This window comes from Geotrypetes seraphini, chromosome 2 (assembly GCF_902459505.1).
Source record: "Geotrypetes seraphini chromosome 2, aGeoSer1.1, whole genome shotgun sequence".
Classification (NCBI taxonomy): domain Eukaryota; kingdom Metazoa; phylum Chordata; class Amphibia; order Gymnophiona; family Dermophiidae; genus Geotrypetes; species Geotrypetes seraphini.
Window position 1 is genome coordinate 183,667,855 of NC_047085.1, and position 13,924 is coordinate 183,681,778.

Below are 13,924 nucleotides of genomic sequence, written 5' to 3' on the forward strand. Positions count from 1 at the left end.
AAGTTTTATTCATTGAGAGAGTTTTGGGGATATTCTCCTCCATAAATCGAATTAAATTGTCTCCCTCCGCCCCCTCTAGTAGACCAACAAGCTGAATATTACATCTATGACTACGGTTCCTCAGTTCCTCAATTTCTCTCTCCATTGTTTTGATGACTAGATGGACTTTCTTACAGACTGAACTTTGAGCCTCATTTTCTACCATCCTCACTTCCAACTGCTCAGTTCGAGAATCTTAAGTTGGCTGGCCATGCTTGTCAGCTCCTCTTACATAACCTTTATATCCATTCTGTTTTTATTTAACATCTCTTTAATGACTTGAAATTCCACCATTATCTGTTCAAAATGATCCCCAGAGTCAGATGGTAGAGAGACCCTAGAAGGGGTAGGAAGGTCCGGCTTTGACCTTTTTGCTTTACCTATTGCAAATGCTGCATCAATTTTTATTTGTTTGCCAGAAGCCATCTTTACACCAATATTAACAATTTCAATATATGCTGAATTTTACACTGTACTTTCCACTTCCACTGCAGATATTTCAGAAAGGAAATTTGTTAAGAACAGTGCAACATATATATAAGGTCACAATTACTAGACCAATTATGTTGACAGTGAAATTTTTCTTTTTTCTTTTTCCGATGATAAAAAATCAGGTTGCATGTCCTGTGGTGAATCAAAATTATGAGAAGTGTCCCTTTTGGTATCTAGAGACCTTAGAGTAAGAAAAAACAAACTACAAACATGCACTCTACCTGGAATAGGATTTGAGATTAATTTTTAGAAAAACACAGGAACTGGATATGCAACTTCTCAACTGTCAGAATTAATGACATAGTCAGATTTCATAGCAGGATGTTCTTCTGACACCAGTCCAGGAATTTCCCAGAGTAGCCAGCAAATATAATGAAAAAGGGGACTTTCAAGCAACTAAACAGAATAGAAACAGCTGAGACTTTCCTGCCAGCCAGTTTAATTAAATCGCTATCATCACATTATGCTTTCCCTGCAATTGAATTGACAGCACCGGCTTTTTTCTTTCTTTTTTTTCCCCCCTCAGCTGTAAAAGAGAGTCACTGCTTAAAACAATCGTTAGTTTTAGTTTCCTATTTCATTCAATTACAATGGATCACTGCAGATCAGTTTTATTATCTTTGATCTGCATATTATCTTCTCCAGCAAACCCTGTCTCACCCACCACAATCGAGGTATAATTCTTCATTTGGGAACTACCAGCTCCTTCAGCATACAGCAAAACTTTATTTATTTGCCGTCTTAATCTGATATTTGTTTTCTCTGTCTTGGAGCGGAAAGCATCGGCTTTTTATCAGTCTATAAACTTCTGGGAGATTTACTACCCGTAGTCAGCTGATATTGATTTCATTTTATTGCTCACACCCCCAACGGCTCTCTCTGCTCCAACTGCCTCATGGAATTTTCACTTTTCTTTCAACTTAAATTCCCTTGATAGCTTGTTTCTCTCACACAGTCTCTATATCAGGCAGTACCGATCAAAGGAATAGAAATAGTACAGATCAATCCTTTCCTCCGCAGCATGATGTAAAACTTTCCACACCAACAGCTGATTCCTTCAGTCACTTCAAACTGCCAATAAGCTTTTGTTATTGTTTGACAGTATGTGCCATATAGCACACGTCAATATATATTTATCATATACAGTCAAACCTTGGTTTGCGAGTAACCCGGTTTGCGAGTGTTTTGCAAGACGAGCAAACACTCAGCAAACTTTTGACTCGCAAACCGAGTGTTGACTCGATTTGCGAGCACACCCCCCCCCCGCTCGCAAAGGCCCCCTTGCTCCAACGGCCCCCCCCCCCCCCGCCCGAACAACTTAAACTTACCCCCTCCCCTGGCACTGGCACGCAGGCACAGATTGTGCCGGTGCCTAGAAGATCTTCCGGCTTCTGCCTGCCTTGAGCATGCATCTGCGAATGCTCAAGGACTTCTAATTCTCCCTCTCGCCGAGATTCTCGGGGTGGGAACGTATCAAAGCGAGTTTCCATTATTTTCTATGGGGAAACTCGCTTTGATAAACGAGCATTTTGGATTACGAGCATGCTCCTTGAACGGATTATGCTCGTAATCCAAGGTACCACTGGCACAATATCCTTTCTTATTGTGGACAGGAACAAACCTATTACAAGTTCTGACAGCAGTTTTTACAGTTACAAGCAACGATTCTCAGAGAGGAACCCGATCTCACTGACCAAGTCTCCGGTGCTGCTCCCAATAGAAATATTTATTCAGATTCCTTTTTCCATTTTACTATCAGGTATCCAAAATAGGAATTTCTGCTAGAAATAATAAATTGGGCCAGAAAAATAACCTACATTTATATATAAAGAAGGCAAATAGGAGAGGAGCTCAGCAATCATCCCTCCATTATATCTCGCAGCCATGCCACGCCCCCCTATGGTGAAACTTTTTTTAATTATTTTTTCCATACTGAAGTATTTCATTTGGATGGCATGCTGCAAGATGTCGCTGCTGCAGCGACAGCTGGCACCGGCCACAGTGGCGATGGATGTGGTGCAGGCACTGTGCCAAATTGCAGAAGCAGAGAGAAAGAGGAGTGAACAGCAGTGGCATCTACTGTGGAAGGGGGTGCGGCTTCAGCTTCTCTGACGCCTGTGGATGAGTGTTCGAGTTTTTGTTTTAACTGAGTTTTTGTATTTCAGTTAATTTATTATGGGGGAGGGGGGTTTCTAGTCACTTTGTGTTCAGGGTTTGGAGCTGTTTAATTTTCATATGTATAGGTTTGGTGTGGGGATAGTAATGTGTCAGATTCGGTTTATATAATTTGTATGATTTGTAAACCTTTTTTTTCCTTCTCTTCCTATATTTTAAGTTCTTGGAAACTGTGCCGAGCTCCACATCCGTGGAGATAATGCGGTATATAAACTTAAGGTTTAGTTTAGTTTAGTATGATATTGAATGGTTTGTATTATTTGTATAATATTTGCTGCTTTGACTTTGTAATGCTTTGATTGTAATGCTTTTTGGTGTAAGTCTATATAATAAAAAGAACTGAACAGTAGTTGAAACTTAAGGACTGTCCCGGGCAGACTTCTACGGTCTATGGCCCAGAAATTTAAGTCAATTTAATCATGAATTTATAATGTGTGTAACTATTGGGCAGACTGGATGAACCATGCAGGTTTTTATAAGGCACAACTGGTCTTTATAAGGCACAACTGGTCAAAGACTGACTGGAAGAAACCCATCTGGATATTCTACTTCTAACTGAAACATGGTTAATCTCTGATCAGAATATCATCATGGGTGATATACTACCTTCAGACTACAAAATTATCCCTTTATCAAGAATCAAAAAAGAGGAGGTGGTTTAGCAATAATTCTCTGAGGCCACTTAAAGTTCCAAGTGTTAGACTCTAAACTGACTACTGAGCTGGAAATTCTCACCTGTAAAATATCTAAAGAGGATTGCAAAGACAACTTGATCCTCACAATATTTTACATTCCCCCCCCCCCCCAACAAATGGCACCTAGCAAAAGAATTCAAACTCGGTAGCCGGTGCCTACAACTTTATAGCCGGGGATGTTAATTTACACCTCGAACAGGCAGACAATTCCAATGTAACTGACCTACTTTCCTTCCTTACATCATTAGGGTTCTCCAAACCATCCCTAACTAAAACCCACCAGAAAGGTCACCACTTAGATCTGATCACATTTCTTTCTAACGACCCCCAGTATAAGTCTCAAAGGTGAAACCTAGTCCAATACTCTCTGGTCAGACCATCTCTTATGCAACTTTGAACTATGCTGGATTAAGACAACTTAAAACAAAACCAAGGAGCAACCTCAAAGAGAAAACTATTTGCACAAGAGGACAGCTGAATCCAGTAGAATTTTGGACGCACTATAGCTTAATTTCCAACCCAGCTTTTGACCTTAACTTCATTTTAGGATGGAAAAACTTTAGTGATCATGTCTTAAATGACATAGCCCCTCTGAAAAACATTTTAAAAAAGTTGTTTATCAGACAACTGGTATGATACCAACTTAATGTTCTTAAAGCGAGAATTACGCAAATTGGAAAGAATATGGTGCAAATCAGAGAAAGTTGAGGATAGACTTACTTGGCGACTAAAGGTTAAATAATACAAAATAATGATCAAAGAAAAGTATAGCAAACATTACTTCCAAAAAATTTATTCTCCTACTTTAAATAGTCATGAACTCTTCAAAATAGTCAATTCTTTGTTTGATATTGAATTCCACAAGAGCTCCAATATAGACCCCCCCATCCCCTGCAGCGATCTTAACTGACTTTTTCGCTACAAAAATCCACAAATTGAAATTGTCTCTTGCAGGTTCAAGCATAGATTTACCTATCATGTTTCCTGCCTTAGACAAAGAAGGTAGAGCTGTTGATATTATCTGGAATCACTTTGAAAACCCAGACTGGAGCCACTTCCTCAAGCTTTACTCAAAATATGTAAAATCCAATTGCCTATTGGACAACTGCCCACCGACTATTATGAAAACAGCTCCTATCTCCTTCAAGGCTGAACTTTTTAACTAGGTTTCATCATACATGCTTATCAGTAATTCCCGGAGGAACTTGGTTATATCCTCGTGACTCCTATTATCAAAAACCCAAAAGAGTCCACTTTCTTGATAACCAACATACCATTCTTTCTTAAACTAATGGAAGGTCTGGTTAACATCGACCTCACGGAATATTTAGAGAAGTTTAACATTCTACATGATTCTCAATCTGGCTTCCGAACATATTACAGCACTGGAACAGTTTTGGCCTCCATGTCTGACCATCTTTTCCATTTGTTTTCCTAGGAAAAAAGCACACTGGTACTGCAGTTTGACCTGAGCAGTGCTTTCGACCTTGTTGATCATGACCTCCTGCTTAGGTGCCTTGATTCCATTGGCATTTCCAGACAGATGCTAAATTGATTAATGGGTTTCCTATAAAAAACGTACATACCAGGTCTACAGCGAAGGAGCCTATTCTCAAGTTTGGTCCAATCCCTGTGGAGTGCCACAGGGCTCCCCACTCTCCCCCTCACTTTTCAATATCTACATGGCTTCACTGGGAAATATGTTATCCAATTTAAAACTGAAATCGTACATATATGCGGATGATATAACAAATTATTATTCCCATAACCTCATTGACTTAAGAGACAGAACAATTCATCTAATCCGTCCTTACCAAGGTAGAACATTGGATTATTCACTCCAAACTAAAACTGAATCCTGAAAAAAAACAAGATTTTCTTGGCAAGTCCCAATAACAAGATCGTGAACACCTTGAGACTAAATGGATCAGACTACCCAATTAATCCCACAACCAAAATCCTTGGCGTCACCCTAGACCAAAGCTTGACGTTTGAAGATCATATTAATGCTCAAGTCATAAAATGCTTTCTCACTTTATGGAAACTTCGTACCATTAAACAATACTTCAATTTCTTTTCCTTTCGATTGCTGGTTCAATCCCTGATCTTAAGTACCTTAGACCAGTGTTCTTCAACCTTTTTACACCTATGGACCGGCGGGGAAAAAAAAATTATTTTGTGGACCGGCAAACTACTAGGACTGAAATTTAAAAACTCCGTTTACGCCCCGTCTCCGTGAGCTCGGTCCTCGCAAACCATCTGATCCCATCTACACAAGCCTCAGTAATGATTTTATACTGAATGTATTTTATTAAAGTATAAAAAGAAACAATGTTCTGTACAATTGTCATTTTATAAATACAAATAATACAGAGCAAGGATCAACAAAACCCTTGTCTCCCCTCCCCTTCACCTATATCCTCTCTACTATCAAGAAAACTGAATAAGCCAAATTATTACAGAATGCTACACAGAAATATCATGCTAACAGAATACCACAGTCACACATAGCAGGAATAGGGTTAGGTGAGTGCAAATAGGGCAACTGCCCCCCTGGTCTGAGAAAGCCCTAAGTCACTGCCTGGACTTTGCAGTCCCCAGTTATGTCTAACACCAGCTCTAGCAGGATATATATTTCAAATCTGATATATTCTAATCACAAAATAGAAATAAAATTATTTGTTTCTACCTTTTGTTGTCTCTGGTTTCTGCTTTCATCTTCTTTTCACTCTCTTCCTTCCAGCGACTGCCCTCTCTGTCTCTTCAATCCAGCATCTGCCCCTTCCATCTACTGTCTGACCTCTCCCCCTTCCACATGGTATTTGTCTTCTTTCTATGCCCCTCTCCCCTTTCCATCCAGCCTATGCCCCCTCTCCTTTTTACACAATTCATTCCAGCTTCACTGCTCTCTTCATTTTTATCTCTCCTACACCAGATCTAGCATCTTTGTCCCTCTCAATTTCTCTACTGACCCCCCCTTCCCATCTCATTCCTGTCTCTCCCCTTCCCCTCTTCTAATCTCCCTGCAAGCTGTTACCTTCCTTTTTTCTTCTCCCTTCCCTCCTTCCCCTGTCCAGCAGTAACTCTCTTCCCTTTCCTTTCCCTCCTCCTCTCCCAGCAGCATCTCTCCTTCTCCCTCTCCAGGTCCAGTAGCAGCTGTCCCTTTTTCCCCTTGCCCAGCAGCTTCCCAGACTCCTTTCCCTCCTCCCCTCCCAGCAGCATCTCTCCTTCTCCCTCTCCAGGTCCAGTAGCAGCTGTCCCTTTTTCCCCTTGCCCAGCAGCTTCCCAGACTCCTTTCCCTCCTCCCCTCCCAGCAGCATCTCTCCTTCTCCCTCTCCAGGTCCAGTAGCAGCTGTCCCTTTTTCCACCATGCCCAGCTGCTTCCCAACCTATAAAAGTGGCTTTCTCCCCTCCCAACAACTCTCCTTACTTGCCAGCGCTGCAATTCAGTAAGGCAGCCTCGGGTCCTTTGTTAGGTCGCACCGCCTCTGAGGAAAGTGGAAGTTGCATCATCAGAGGCGGCCTGACTCAGCAAAAGCTCCAAGGCTTCCTTCCTGAATTGCTGCGCTTGTAAGGAGAGCCGCTGGGAGGGGAGAAAGCACAGTCTGAGGCACCCCATTATCTCTCCGACCCTGTGCGAACTACAGCTCCTCGTTCTTGCCAGTCCTGCGCGGACTGGCAGGAAATTGAAGATGTTGATCTCGCTGGTCCTTTGCGGACCAGCAGGAATTTTCTGCGGACCGCCACCGGTCCGCGGACCGGCGGTTGAAGAACTGTGCCTTAGACTACTACAATATTATAGACTTAGGATCTCTCAAGAAAACCATCAAATGACTGAGAGTCATCCAAAATACTGTAGTCCGTATCATTTATGGCCTCAAGAAATCAGACCATGTAAGCCCATATTACAAAAAACTACACTGGCTGCCTGTGGAAGCAAGGGTCGTTTTTAAGTTTGCTTGCCTTTGCTTCAAAACCTTGACAGGTTCATCCCCATCCTATTTGTCTCACCAATTCTAATTCCCAGGCACAACTAATACACGCAGTACCTACTTGTTTGCTTTTCCATCCCTAAAGGGCTGCACCTACAAAAGATACCTCGACAGAACACTATCATTCCACGCAGGCAAATGGAACAAATGTTTAACCAACTTCATCTCAAATGCAATTTCGTACCAAACGTTTAGGAAGTCAATAAAAACTTCTCTTTGACAAATTTCTCTGATCCCACTTCACCCTGATGTACCTCAACCTGATGTACTTCCAAAACACTTCCAGATAAACCTGACTAAACGTAACATGCCAATGTAATTTTGAAAGTTCTCTGTAATATTGCTGTTTGTATACAGTCTCTTCCCTTGTAAACCGCTTAGAACTGTTTGTGGTATGGCGGTTTATAAAAATAAATTATTATTATTATTATTTATCTGCCGTCATTTACTATGTTACTATACGTACATTATATTGCACTTAAAATCTTGAAATAGTGCAGTGACAAAGTAATACAGACATTTTCTTGCTTGGGGGTGTTTATTTCAGTGATTGAAAGAAATGAAGATAACACACTTTCACTTGTTGAACTGATTCCACCAAATCCCTGGGAAGCTGAACCCCAAGTTCTAGAGGATCTGACATTTGGAGAAATACAGGTAAAAAATAGTGTCGGGTTTTGAAAAGCCTTCCAGACTCCTTGAAAAGAAGGACTTGTCCGGGGAAATCTGTTGCTGGCACTTCATTTGTTGGGCTTCCTGATTCCTTTTGAGGAATTTCTTGATGGTGGACGTTCCCAGCAAAACTGATTTTGAGTCATTATGATCTATTGTTAAAGGTGAAGAGGGTGGCTTAGAATCCTAATTATTAGATCCAATGGGAGTGTGACTTGAGGATGGAATTGTCTGAGAAAGAGTGGCAAACTATTTCAATTTCATATGACAAGAGATTAAATTGTTGTTTTGTTGGTAACTGCCACATGATCAAATTTGTAAAGGGAATATCATCTCTGTTAGAGGAAGGGCAGCATGGTGGGCTCTTTGTGGATGGACTGAGTAAAGAATCTTGAATGCTATGTTTGGAATATTAATACCACTGGACCCTTTGGCTCTATTATTACAAGTGAAGCCAGTTAGAATTGACCCAACTCAAGCCAAGGTCAAATTTAATTCATAAAGAAATTGACAAATACTAGAAAACTGCAGCTCTTCCAATGACAGATGATCTGAAATACAGGCAAGTCTATTACAGTGGTACCTCAGAATCCGAACGCCCCAGAACTCAAACGATTTGGAATCCAAACTTTTTTTTTTTCTTCATTTTTGCCTCGGAATCCAAAAGCTGCTTTGGAATCTGAACTGCAAGCAGTGCTTAGCCCAAAGCTTCCCCTCTGACGTAGCTTCCTGTTTCCACCTGGGAGGGAAGCTTTGTGCTGAACACCACTTTTGCAGCTGCTGTTGCCGATCTTGCTGTCTTGCCGCTGGGGATCCCGATCTTGCTGCCTCTGCTGCTGGGGGTCCCGATCTTGCTGTTTATGACAGGTAGGCCCGATCTTGCAGTGTTTGTGGGACCAAGGAACGGATTAATCCAGTTTCTATTCTTTTCAATGGGAAAAATTGTCTTGGAACTCAAACGTTTTGGAACGGATTAAGTTTGGATTCCAAGGTACCACTGTATTTATGTAGACTTATTTCCTAAAGTCATGGGGGCTCTGAGCGCTTCAAAAAAATTTGTGAATGTTACATTTGAGCATGAGAGAATGCAGATATTCTCGATGGTTGATTGAAATTGTACTTTGGCTATGTTTGGATTTGGGACTGTGTTTGTATTATGGCTACTGTTTATGATTATGGACTTTAATAGCATTTCCATAAAAATAAGAACGCTTGTTCCCAGATAAGGAAGGGGTGAAGGGAGACTGGGTGTTTGAATTTTTTTTAATGGAATTTGTTGTTTTGTTCTTATTTGGAGTTATAGTATTTTATAAAACCTAAATTAAAAATTAAAGTTAAAAAAAACCCCCAAAAAACATGCCACACCTAGACGGCTGCCCAGGGTGTACCAGGATATATGTAACATCACCCAGCAGTGCAGAGGATCTAGTAACTAGAATCACCAGCTGATAAAACACTCACAGGCAGAATAGTAGAGCAGGTCTTTAACAGTGAGGATTTTATTTTCTACTACTCCGTTGTAACCACATGTTATCCTCAGACTCTATTCCCCTCCCAGGGACTCCAGTATGCTTATAATCAAAACATGGGGAAGAGGCTATATACAGCCCGCTTAGGGTTACCATATAGCTCCAGAAAAAAAGTGGACAGATTGAGACATCTGGGTTTTACTTCCATTGCTTTCACCCACTCCTGCCTCTACCATGCCCTGCCCCTGCTTCCCACCAGTCCTAGTCCCACCCCTCCCCCACCTTTTACACATTTCCTTAGGCCCCCCCTTCCCACCCTTTGTACCCTTTGGCCCTCATCTACTCTCCACTGCATCTCATCATCCTTTCAGTCCCAGCTCCATGCCTATCTATCCTTCCTTCCCTTGCCCCCAAGACCCAGGCACAAAACTTAGGGCCCCTTTTATCAAGCTGCACTATAGGTTTTTAGTGTGAGCCGGCATGGTAGATGCTCCAATGCTCATATAATTCCTATGAGCGTCAGAGCACTTACCTCGTCGGCCCGCGCTAAAAACCTCTAGTGCAGCTTCCAGTGTTTTCCTTCTGCTTTGAAAAATGCAGCTTTATGGAATAAGGTAATGACAAATTAATTTTTATTTTGCACAATTATGTATATCAGCATTTTTCAACCGGTGTGCCGTGGCTGCTCCCCAGGTGTGCCTTGGAGTCTATGGGGATCCTGCAAGCATAGGTAATGTTACACTCCAAATTGCCTCCATTAGTCTAGCATCACGTCCTTATCTCTCTTTCCCCTGTTCCCTCCTATCGGTCTGGTATAATTTTCCTACCTTCCTCTGCTCCCATGCATCTCCATACTTGCAGCATTAACTGGCACTTCTGGTCAGGATTGGCAGATGGCAAAAAAGTTTCCAGCCAAACTCATGACAAAAAGTAGTCCAAAGGAAGCCCAACATGTGCTCTGAGTAGCCGAAACAATTGCCACCAGAAACACCTCTAAATCATCAAACAAATGCTTCATACAAATACAAATGTTTATTTATACACTGCACATATCCTAAACAGTCCATAATGGTATACAAAAGACCAAAACTCAAATACAAAACATTCAGAAAAAACACAATAAAACAAGCACTTTACCGTGAAAGGGAGAGCTGTGACTGGCTGAGGCTAAAAATTAATGGCAAGCACAGGAGACAAATCCCTTCTCACACCAGAGAAAGAAGAACAGACAGAGAAGGTGACCTCTGGGTTCCATACAGTTTTATTAATTCAAATATGGACTCTAAACATCCGTGTTTCGGCCTAACTGGTCTGCATCAGGAGTCTTAACAATTATGAGGAACTTATCAAACAGCTTTCTGTTGTCTTAAGCTTTTGAATACACTCACTCAAAAAACCAAAATTATGTAAAAAAAACCAAATAAATAAATGAAAACAAAACCAGTAAGAACCAGCACAACCGGTGGTCTGCACTATAAGAGATACTTCATAAATGGCTAAAAATCAACATTTTTAAGCTAATTATCTGAGGTACTATAGATGTCTGATGAAAAATAGTTCAACATTGATGTAGATGGCTCAAAACTGTTGCAGCACATGTTGTGTCAAGACATGAATGCACAGATGTTCAATATTGATTCTAATAGTTCCTGCTGCATTCTGTTCCTGAGTTTTGTCTTTATGAGGTTCATTTGAGAGAATGTCCGTTCCACAGCTGCGTTACTGAATGGGCAAACTTCCCTATTTTATTGAACTCATGGAGGGGCATAATAATTTAAAAAAACGGCTAAATCCCCTTTTGGCCTAAGGCCCTAAACGCTGAAATTAGCAGCAGGGAAAATGCCCATTCTCAAAAAAAAGTACAAAATGAGGTGTTTTTTTTTTTTAGAATAGCCTACCTCTACTTTAAGAAGTTTAATCACCCAGCCCACCACTGCGTCTAACCTTAGAACACATTATCGACCAAAAAATTGTCTATGTCCCAAACGCCCAAAACAAGACCTTTTAGGCGAAGGAGGGGACACTCCTTCGCCTAAAAGCTGGATAGCTGGATTCCGTAACCAATGTCTGTCAAAAACAACACTGGTTACAGAATTCCTCCCCCCCCCCCCCTCCCCGCAACGATTGCAGCAGGAGAGACGCCTCATCTCCCATTCTGTGATCGCGATCCTTCTCCCCTCCTGAACTGCCGCAAATCACGGCAGGAGAGATGCTTGCTGTATGACTAAGTCAAGGTTGGCCCACCTCCCGCCCTTTCCCCTCCGCCAAAAACACCTCTTTTCGCTCTAGGCATTTAGAGGCAGAGTAAAGGCCTAAGCTGGTTTTAGATACATCTCACTTTGGATGTAAGCAGCGTCTTACTTGCAGTTCACCACATATTAGCATCTCCACACATTCACCATTATAGGACCATCAGGGACCCCTGAAGAAGACTCTGTCGAAACGCGGACCGTGTTGGGGCCTGCGTCCCTAGTGGACTAGGTCCTTTAAGGTTTTCATGTTGGTTATTTTACTTTTATGTGGATGATTTTATTTTATGTGGATGATTTATTGTACCTTTGGAACTTTGACATTTTTCAAATAAAGTCCATTTAAGGAACATCGTCATTCCACAGTTTCTTTTGGTTTCTTTTAGATACATCTAAAACCAGCTTTGATTATCGGTACTGGGCGATCTGGCTTTTTGATCGTCCGATTTAGACCACTTTTTAAATGTTTTTTTAAATTTTTATTATGAGCCCCACAGTCACCAGCTGCATCAGTATAATTGATAACATCCACCCAGAATTGTTCAACATCGACATCTTCTATGTTCAGCCAGGAAATAACACTAAGTTTGTTCCATTGTTGCTCAAGAACTCCGAGGTTTCCTTTTCCTATATACAGTGGCAAAAAGGAGAGCTGAGACAGCATGGGCTTTTTGTTCCAAGAATGACCGATGGACTCAGTTCTGTCAATGATTCCAACTGCTGGATATTAGCTGGAAGTTGTTGATGTAGCTCCTTTATTAATTTAACAAGGTAAGCCTGACATTGTCGCTTCACATCTTCTGCCATCGATGACTGTTTCAACTTCAAATTTGTTAACAGAATATGGAAATCAATTCCAAAGTTCACCGCACCCATAGGAAGGTAATTTGCTTCACTGTTGATATCATAGGCAAGTATTTCTGTCTATTTCTTGATCGCAGCTGGTCACATAACCCAATCCATAATACTTTGAGAAGTTTTACTGGACTTGGTTTGTCAAGCTCAGCCTATTCACTCTGGACACACTTCATGCGGTATAGGCTGCAGAAATACAAGGTACAGCTTGTTTTCAGGGTCACTATACATCTGAAACAGCTCTGCAGTGTAATTCCTCTCTTCATCTTTTGCTACCTGAAAATGAAGAGTTCATCAAACTGGTCCAGAATGCATTGAACACATTGGGTGAAAGACAGCCATCTGGTATCACACAATTTCAAAATTTTAAGTGGGTCTTTACCAACATTTATACAAGAATAAAATAGCTTTGTATTTCTGCTGACGAACAGTACTGTGAGAGAACCACCTGTAGGTTTCAGAAACTGCATTTCTAGGCATCACTTTAAGGGCATATGCATTTAATGTGAACAATATTAGGATTAAGTTCGCAAAATGTGATTATCACTGAATTGAAAATACCACACACTGTATTGCAGCCATCTGTTGCGAGTCCAATACACTTTTCAGATGCCAGATTATTCTATTTCAGGAATTTCATTAGTGCAGTAAAAATGGCTTCAGCTGTTTCAAACTCCAGCAAAACCAAGCCAAGAAAAGTTGTCATAATTTTGTGTAGCTTGCAGCTATAAAAATGAACAGCAATGCAGAGTTGTTTCTCTGTTGTTACATCTCTACTTTCATCTATAATGAGTGAGTACAGTTCATCCGACATCTGACAATGTGGAGGATATGTGGTCGTCTCTGAAGTCCATCCTACACGAAGCAACAGACCGATACATAAAGACAGTAAGTAAACGCAGGAGAAACAAAAGACCCCAATGGTTCAGTAAAGAAATTTCAGACCTAGTTAAACAGAAAAAAGACGCATTTATCACCTACAAACATTTAGGCAGAGATGGGGCGAAAGAGGACTATCTAGACAGATCTAAAGCTGTCAAAACAGCAGTCAGAGAAGCCAAACTCCGAATGGAGGAAGAGCTAGCACGGAAAATTAAGAAAGGGGATAAATCTTTCTTCAGCTATATTAGTGACAGGAAAAGAAACAAAGATGGGATAGTACGCCTGAAGCAATCGGACGGTAACTTTGCGGAATCAGATTCTGAGAAGGCAGAACTACTAAACAAATACTTCTGTTCAGTGTTCACCCGCGAAGCGCCGGGAGCTGGTCCACAGCTGCAGACGGG

The 13,924-nt window shown here is 41.2% G+C and overlaps 1 protein-coding gene across 1 annotated transcript in view; it reads left to right on the forward strand.

Annotated features, from left to right (window-relative positions):
* The window catches only part of LOC117355695 (cytidine monophosphate-N-acetylneuraminic acid hydroxylase-like), a 102,593-nt gene that overhangs the window by 16,012 nt on the left and 72,657 nt on the right, over positions 1 to 13,924 (forward strand). The window contains exon 3 of the mRNA XM_033934623.1: positions 7,941 to 8,050. Within this exon, the coding sequence (XP_033790514.1) occupies positions 7,941 to 8,050 (110 nt within the window). The remainder of the gene's footprint in view (positions 1 to 7,940; positions 8,051 to 13,924) is intronic.